We start from the raw sequence: 9,439 nt of genomic DNA on the forward strand, positions 1-9,439 counted from the left end.
GGTTGGACAGTGACAGAAATCCACTATGTCTGGAGAATAAATTCCACTTAGATCACTCAGAAAGGTCTGAGTATCCAGACAATGAGGGCTTGGAGATTTCCTGTCCTTAACTGGCCCTTGTTAAGTCCACTTCAGCAGACCAAGTAGCCATTTGTCATGTGATTATACAAAATGACATGAGGCTGAATCATAATTGAGAGGAGCCTCAGGTCTTGGAATGAGTTGCTTATCTGGAATAGCCAAGTGGGAACAGTTTCTTATATAAATGTTGAAAAGGGAATAATAATTATACCTTGAATTCTTATGTAGCCTTTTTCTAAATGCTCAAGGTGTCTTGCACACGTCAGTATTCCGTAATACTCCTGTATCATAAACCCCTAATGATACCCCCACAGGATGTTTGGGGATGGGGCTGAGATTGAGAGAGGGTGGCGTGCCAAAGGATGCCCAGCGAAGTGGCTGGGCTGGAAAGATGCCCTTACCTCCTGATCTGAACTGCTGTGCTTCACCAGCTCTCAAAACAAGGAGGCACAGTTGCAAGTCAAGATCCAGTGGAAAGCCCTGGGGATTAGCTGAGAGCAAGAGCCTGATTTTGCTGTTGATCTGGACACTGATGGTTCCAAATTATGACAAGGATTGCAGGGAAGATCCAGGCACACTCAAAAGCCCTATATGATTATTCAGTGGAAGAGCTAGCTTGCGCTTATATTGCCATTGAAATTAATAGTGCCAAAGACAACAGGAAAGCCATAGTGTAAAAGTATAACCACAGACAACATCCACCAAAGGAAGACCATCTACAATTCACAACTATGTTCAAAACTATATATTACATTTATTGAAATACAAAGAAGGGTTAGTGGTCGCAACCCAATAGAGTGTATAGACATTGATCCAACCGATTGCTCATGACAATTAAACATATTCAAAACCAACAGTAGTCTCCTGCAATTCCATATGTAGATAGTGTCCATAGACCTCCAAACAGAAAGTAACTTCAGCAGAAGACTCCCACTGTTGAAAGAATAACAGCCAGACGCCTCTCCCAGGTATAAACCAAGCGTTTCAATGGTCTTCAGCAGCAGCTGGTAAAATGGAACTGTGAAACAATCATAAATATACATAGAAAGACAAGATTGACTGCATGATGCATATAAATAAAGGCAGCAAAATCAATGCTAATCATATTTTATTACAGTAGGAGTCTAGATTGATTTTTGAATTAAAAACTTTAGCACCAAATGGAATGAATCAGATACTTAATTTTGCTGCCTTTATTTGAGGAAGATTGCAATTGATTAGAATAGGAGTGTATGTGAAACGGGGGCATGTTCATGAAAAATGGGATGGGTCCACTTTAAGAAACTATATTGCAATTAATATGTATATGGTTAAATGCTGCATGGCAGGTTGCCTTGTAGAGAACCCTTGGATTCCATTGAAGCTTTTGAGCTTTGCCGATTTTATTTTGGAAATCGGGGTGAGACACATTTTTTCTGTGTTTTTGAATTGATATATGCATTAAGCAGTCAATCTTGTCTTGTTCTTTTGTTTAACTATGTTTAATTGTTATGAGCAATCTGTTGGATCAGTGTCTATATACTCTATTGGGTTGTGACCACTAACCCTTCTTTGTATTTCAGTGAATGTAATATATAGTTTTGAACATAGTTGTGAATTGTAGATAGTCTTCCCTTGGTGGATGTTGTTTGTGGCTATTGAAATTAATAGGCCTGAAGTGTGCTTAACTTCATTTGGATCCTTTCCTTTGGAGAAACTGACCACAGGTATGTATGGTCTGGCATCGTCAGTGTTTTTGCGATCATGTATGGCCATCTTTGCTGTCAAGGCAACAATGTGCATAAAATATGATTTGCTGCAAGATTTCTTGTCTCGCTTTGTGCTGTCTCCCTTGGGTGGAGTCATTCAGTATTTTGTTAAAACAGGTATTTTTCTGGTGTGTGGGGGAATTAAGGATCTAAGGACATTTTATTCAATTTGGATCTTATATAACCTGAACCCAACCCCTTTTCATTAAGATTTGGAGTGCTTTTCCATTTTTTTTTTAAATAGTAGGGCTCTGCCAGTGAAATCTCCCCCATCTGACCACCATCTGACCCCCTTCTCCCCCAGTTTTGGGGTTCTGAGTTACCTGGTCTGGTTTGTAGAAAATTGCCAGTTCATTGGTAATGCCAGTTGCTGTGGCTTTTATTTCTGGATCTTTCTGCAGATCACTACTGTTATAGAATTTGCTGTGGCTTTCAATTTGTGTCTCTCTTGTTCCTCATAAATTCCCATTGAGTGTAAGCACCCATGGGCTCTGATCAAAACACCAAGCACAAAGGAGTCATGATGCAATTTCTTGACCACATCAAGATTCTTTTCTTTGCAATATGTGCAATTATATATCACACTTTTAGCCTGGTTTTCCTCCAGGGAGTTCAGAGTGACATACATAATTCTTCCCACCCCACTTCACCCTTACAACAACCTTGTGATGTAGGAGGCTGTGAGAGTAACCGGCTCAAGGTCATCCACTGAGCTTCACAACAGGGTGAGAATCTGGACACAAGTCTAGCCTGACACTCCAGCTAAGGCAGAACACTTATTCTCCTCTGCACTGGCAATCTGTAAAGGGGGGGGGGGCAATGCAGAGACCACATGAGACAGTATAAGCACTGATTAATTTGAGACAGTTGTTTAAATCACACTGGAAGGCAGGCAGAGAAGAATGTGATCTTAATGGAACTGAACTGGGTCATCTGTTCTAGGATCTGCTTGGTAGGAAACTGGTCAGTCAAACCCACCTATATCTGTTTGTAAAAAGGCCTTTAAATATTGATATGATCTTTCTTTGAATGCACTATGACCCTTTCTTGTTAGGTTACTGGCAAGATGGATGAGAACCAGTTTGTAGCTGTGACCAGCACCAATGCAGCAAAGATCTTCAACCTGTATCCACGGAAAGGGCGCATCGCTGTGGGCTCTGATGCTGACTTGGTGATCTGGGACCCAGACAGTGTCAAGACAATCTCTGCCAAAACCCATAACATAGTAAGTGGGGTTTTTTTGTAGGACATCCTTCCCTCCCACACTCCAGCCTCACTGCATTTTTGTAAAAGTGAAATAAACAACAACAAAAGGAGGTTTTAAGTTAGGGAGAACTTGTGCTCAGTATTCTGGATTCAATAATCTGGAAAGGGTTTATGCAACGTATGTAGCTGCTTTTATACCAAGGCTGTATCCACACATCATTGGATGTCGTTGCACTATAACAATAATTCCCAACTAGATTATCCTATGTGAGCAAACCAATCCAGTTATGAATGATTGGTGTGTAGTGGAACATCCCATGATAATGTGGATGCAGGCTAAGGCAAACCATTGGTCAGTGTAGCCTGATATTGTCGTTCAGTGACTGACAACCAACTGGAAGGGGTCCGGAAGGAGATTGTGAAACTGACATTTAGGCAGCATTGAGGATATGAATTTCCTCTGATCTTGTACTCCTAAAAGAGAGCGAGAACAGCAACTGTGTGGGCCTGTTTACATCTCTTACAAATGCTGGAAGACAGCCATGTGAATTTTTTTCTGGGCGGAAAAAACTTCCTCGAGATTTTTTCCCTTTCTTCATGAATCCACTTATTCAGGGCAGTCCTAAGCTGAGCTACAGCCTTCTGCACCCACAGACATCAGTGGACTTCAAAGGGTGTAATTCTACTTATGATGGCATTGATTCTATGCTGAAAAGGAGCAGTGATTTCCTGGAGGCAAAGGTCAATGAGTATTTTTGCAAAGCAAGATGGAAAGCCTCTTTTGCTGGAGACATCGCTTAAAATGAGGGTTATCACCAAACAGTGATTGAGATAGTGTTGAAAAACTGAAGAAAATAGAATGGATGCGGTCCCGTAAAGATGAATGGCATGGATAACGAGCTATGGAGAGTAAATAAAAATCACATAATCTAATTATTGTGAAGTGGCTGCCCCCTGCCAGTCATGAAGACAGTAGAACTGTGCAAGAGAAAGGTTTTCCCAGATATGCAGAAAAATGTCTGTATTAACCAAAAGATGGTGGTGGAGAGTGCTGTCAAGTCTCGACCAACTTGTGGTGACCCTGTAGGGGTTTCAAGGCGAGGGATAGTCAGAGATGGTTGCCATTGCCTGCCTCTGCTTGGCAACCCTGGACTTCTTGGTGGCCTCCCATCCAGATTCCAGCCAGGGCTGATCCTGCTTAGTTTATGGGATCTGATGAGAGTGGACTAGCCATCCAGGTCATGGCTAACCAAAAGGACTCCTCTGCAATAGGACAGCCTGGTGAGGACTGAACCCTACTGTAGGAGGCTTGAAATGTTGAGAGAGTTTAAAGAAAAGGGAGGATATGAGTCTTCTCAGTGCCCCTGACAACATAATGAGTCCTGGAAGGGGAGGTTTTGGAATGGTGTGTGGGGAAACAAATAGAGGCACGGTGACTTCCTGACTTGGGAGGAACACCGTTGAGACATTTATTTATTTATTTATTGTTAACATTTTTACCCCGCCCTCCCCGTGAGCGGGCTCAGGGCGGCTTACAAGAGGGCCCTTACATGGGGGCAGGGGGAGCGGTGGAACTGTAAGAATGTGTTTTATGTTGAGCCAGACTCATGGTCCACATAGTTCCAGTATTGCTTACCTTGACTGACAGTGGATTTTGAGAATCCCACTTAGAGGTCTTTCCCAGTCCTACAACCCAAGAGGCTGGATCCTGCAGTCACCAGCAGAAAGTGCTGATGGTCATGAATTCTTCCTACATTTCCCTCTCCCCAGCAATGGCACCCTTTTGACCAGAGAAGTTGATTCCCAGGTTTCATAGGATCTGTATGGACCTGCATAGGTCAGGAGGCTAGATCAAGGAATGGGAAGTCGGGGAGAAATCATTCTCCAGCAGTTTGGGTCAGTGGAGATGGTATTCACAGGAGATGGGGGAGGGGGCTGTTTCACTGCTAGCAACTACTAGTTTATGTCAGTTCTATGGTTGACAATTTGGGTCAGAAAGGGCTGCTTTGTGGAGGAAGTGGCAAAGATCCCTGATTTTTGTGCCATGAATGATAGGATCTAACTTAAGGTGTTTTTTTAAGTGGAGATAACTGGTGTTTCTATGTGGTGGGTCTTAACACCTCCTTTTTCACCCCTTGTAGTCTGTGGAATACAATATCTTTGAGGGCATGGAATGCCGTGGCTCACCATTGGTTGTCATCAGCCAAGGGAAGATTGTGCTGGAGGATGGTAACATCCATGCAACTGAAGGTTCCGGACGATATATCCCCAGGAAACCCTTCCCAGATTTTGTTTACAAAAGGATCAAGGCAAGGAGCAGGGTGAGTACACATGTGAATGTGTTTTTGTGTGTTTCTGAGTCCCACGGATTGAAAAATGGCTGGATCTCAGGTTCTGAATGTTGAGAGAAATTGGACAAGACTGTTTTGTGTCTTGGCAAAAAGTTGCTATGCTTCCTGATGTATTGCTCTGCAGCGTTTTAGACATGAAGTAGGAGGCAGATTGCAAAGACAAAAGGTTGGCTGGACTTGGAGATAGCACCATTTTTATGGGGCCTAAACTCATTATAGGCTTTTGCTGGGTCCATTCTCACGTCAGATTGACAGATGTGCTCTGGGAGTTTCATTCTTCCCAGGAGCTTGCAAGCCCAACTTAGATTGGGACCAAGATACACTGGGGGAGGAGAAGCTGAAGCCTTACCCTGGTGCTGTTTTGTCAACTAGAAAGGGCTTCAGTGAGCCACTACTTGCCCCTTAGGGAAAACTTAGGGTGTAGCCCATTAGTATACATTAAACTTCCCCAGCAGCATGATTAGGAACTCCCTGAGGCTGTTGCAGAGCTGGAAGATGGTGCAGAGGGTAAGTTCCCTTTTCCCATGTGCTGCATTCCTGATCCATGTTGGGCCTGTGAACAGTTTGGAAACATGGAATTCCCTGAACACATCTCTTGACTCGAAGACAGGGATGTACTGATTAAAACCGTATTGTGTAGTTATGACTCTGCATTCTTGGGCAGAGACAAGACAATATGTATGGAAGGATAATATGTATGGAGCTCCTAGTGTATTTTCACCTAAAGGCTGTTTTACATATCATTCAAATATTGCTTGTATGGGGGCCCAATTCTGATTGGGACAGTTGCATGAGGAGAAGAGGATTTAAGCCTTCTTCCTGTTTTCCTGACCTGAAGTGGCCCCAAAGAACTGTTCTTCACCTCACTGGGGGCAAGCATATGGGCGTCAATATGTGCGCCCAGCAGGATAAATGGTAAGGGTGTGCAAAAAAAAACCCCGCATCGGTATTTTCTGGTATTCCTGAATTCCAATACCAGTATGGTACTTGGATTTGGGATTTTTCAGAAATCCCGAATGTTTTTAGTTCCATTGTACCCTATGGGGACCATTCTAGTCAATGGTCCCCATAAGGTATAATGGAGAATCAATCTGGGGATACCTGGGGCTCTAAGGGAGGCTGTTTTTAGGTAGAAGCATCAAATATGCAGCATAGCTGCTGGTGCATCTCCTAAAAAAAACACCCCAAGTTACAAAAAGATTGGACCAGGGGGTCCAATTCTGTGGGCCCCAAAGAATGTGTTCCCATCCTCCATTGGTTTCAGTGGAGGGGAAAAAGGTATTTAAAGGGACTATGGTCCCTTTAAACACCTTCTCCAAGTGGTGAGTTCACCTGGAAGGCATTTAAAGAGGCTGCAATCCCTTTAAACACCCTTTAACTTTGACTGTCAGGCAGTCTCGAAAAATATTTTTTTGGATTTTGGGGGTTTGGCCATTTTGTTTTGTTTTTTGAAACCCCGAAGAGGGTAATTTTATTGGTTTTTCAATAGGCTACATAACTACAACAGAAAATAGAGGAAGGGGGACTACAACTAGGGAAAAAGAAAAGTTACCCACACTAACTAAAAAACCAAGAGTAGGAGATCATTTCCGTGTTAAACTACATGTTAGTAAATACGTGTTAGTATAACAATACACTTGTGAGTTATTTTTAACTACTGCTTCAATGTTAGTAATTTTAATATTTTGAGAACACTTCTTGAACATCTTCTTATTTTCATAGGGCTATTTTCAGAGTCCTTCTGCCCTTACTTCTGTCTTCTTTCTCTGAAATCATACACCGTTTTGCTTGCTCCCGCACCCGCTTCCTCCCCAGAGTCCTCCCCCGTTCCAGAGGTAGCAAAGTCACTCGATTTTGTTTCTTCATCTTTGAGTTCTGCTTCTGGCCCTAGCTGTTGTCTCAAAAATTCCTTTGCTTTAAAGATGGAGTCAATCTCTCTTTTATCATTAATTTTAAAGATGACACCTTCAGGGATCACCCAGCGATATTGTATTCCATTTGTCTGAAGAAATGAGATTAATTCTTTGTAGCTTTTCCTCTTTTGACGGATTTCAAATGGGATGTCTTTTAGAGTCTTAATATTTGTATTCCCAAATTTCAGTGGATTTGCCGAAGTTGCCTTTAATATAACATCTCTGGTCTGTCTTCTTGCAAACTTAACTACAATCTCCCCAGGCAGGCTATTTTTTTTAATGTAATTAGAGTATACCCGATAGGCAGACTCTATATCTTTTATTATTTCATCCACTGATAAGCCTGTTACTGGAGCGATGATCTCTCCCAGAGTCTTCTTCAAATCTTCTTTTTCCTTTTCAAGCAGTCCCTGAAATCTGAGAGTCATGTTTGCTTTCTCCATTTGCAGCTGAAGTAAACGGTTTTCCTGCAGCTTTTGTTTTATTTCCACCTCTGGCACTCTTTTCCTCATCTTCTTGTTCCCAGTGTCCATCTCTACCAGCTTCTCAGTTGCCTGCTCCACTTTTACGATCTTGGACTCTGGCTGACTTTCGGTTTTATTTTCCCTCGTAGAACCACCATGTTTTCTCTTTGTTTACAATTCAACACTGCTCTGTTTCAGAGCTTGAAAGACTCACCATTTCTCTATCCAAGCTCAAGTAAGTCTCTCAAAATGTAATGCTGTTTCTCTCCCCTCTTCCCCCCTTCGCTTCTTTGATTTATTCAGTCGCTCAGGAGGCGTCCCTCCCTGCACTCCGCTTTCTCCACGGGAGGGGGGGCTTCGCTTTACAAAAACAGTTCGTTTATCTCTCATGCACGTTCATTGTTGGTCACTTCTGACCTCGCTCTCTTCCATCGCTATTCCGCTTGATCTCCTGCGCTTGTCCCTGTCAGATTGGCTTACACCCATAGGTCACCCATCGGCTGGACCATCAGGGCGGAGGGAAGCCTCTATTCCATGGCTTCGAGCCATCGAAGAGGCTAACTCTCAAAAGCCCTTTGGCTTGGAACCCACCACGAGGGTTCCGTGGAAGTGCCACTTGAGGTGGCCCCCCTCCAAGCCGAAGTTGTGTTAGTCGCCTCCTCATGCTTCAAGGAGAGCGACCGCCATCGCCGATCCACCCACCGGAAGCTCCCTGGGCTTGGCCATTTTGGATAGCCAAAAAACAAACAAAAAACCCAACCCAACAACCATCAACGACAAAAGAAAAGCCAAAACCAAATCTATATCCAGCTGAAAGAATAGCCAGAAAATATCGATAAAGTTTTTTCAGGTTTTTTTTTGGCTTGGATATAGTTGAATGCTCATCCCCAGTAAATAGTACTGTTCCAGGGTGCTTTCAAGGCAAGGAAATGGCACAGGGAGCAACACCCCCCCCCCCCGGTGTTGTGCCACAGTCCTGATTTGAATAGAAGCCCTGCATATCTAGTCCTCTCAAAGGAAAATCACAGTTGGTTTAATTCACCTCCCGGTGTCTAATGTGGTTTATCCCCTCACACATGCTTACTCTGTACTTGATGACCTACCATCTTGCACAGATCTAATACTGTAACTGCAGTGTTCATATTGGCTGATGTTGTCTGTAGTGCATGGGAGTCCATTCATGCACATGCACGTATGTGCACACCCACCCACAAAATGTAGAACAGTTAAGTGATGAGAAACCAATGGTGTATATGGATATATGAACCAACCCAAAATATAAGCCCTGTTCAGACATTCATTTTCGGTGCTCAGCCAGCCCATAGCAGTAATGTGTTACCTTGTGATCCTCCTGATATATATGGTTGCCATTTTGTGTGAATAAGAGCAGCATGCATATCTTTATGCATGTATAGCTTCAGTATGTGCCTGTCATGGGTAGCACACATGCTCCTGTTACACATGGTTGGAGCACTAGAATCAAATGTCTTTATTTTGGGGGGAGGGGGAGTCCAGGTCATTCACTTGATATAGGAGGGAAGGAGATCTTACACACATGAATGTGCTCCTGTTGATCATATAATATGTGCATCATGAACAATGCATGGTAGTGTAAACTCCTTCCTGTTTCATACTAGCAGAAAGTACATATATACAACCTACATCATGTGTTGTGT

The 9,439-nt window shown here is 43.1% G+C and overlaps 1 protein-coding gene across 1 annotated transcript in view; it reads left to right on the plus strand.

Annotated features, from left to right (window-relative positions):
- Positions 1-9,439, plus strand: part of LOC107111678 (dihydropyrimidinase-related protein 2) — a 74,286-nt gene that overhangs the window by 61,005 nt on the left and 3,842 nt on the right. The window contains exons 11-12 of the mRNA XM_015412684.1: positions 2,884-3,054; positions 5,177-5,356. Coding sequence (XP_015268170.1) covers positions 2,884-3,054; positions 5,177-5,356 — 351 coding nt within the window. The remainder of the gene's footprint in view (positions 1-2,883; positions 3,055-5,176; positions 5,357-9,439) is intronic.

The sequence above is a fragment of the Gekko japonicus genome, unplaced genomic scaffold, assembly GCF_001447785.1.
Source record: "Gekko japonicus isolate JY-2015 unplaced genomic scaffold, Gekko_japonicus_V1.1 scaffold499, whole genome shotgun sequence".
Classification (NCBI taxonomy): domain Eukaryota; kingdom Metazoa; phylum Chordata; class Lepidosauria; order Squamata; family Gekkonidae; genus Gekko; species Gekko japonicus.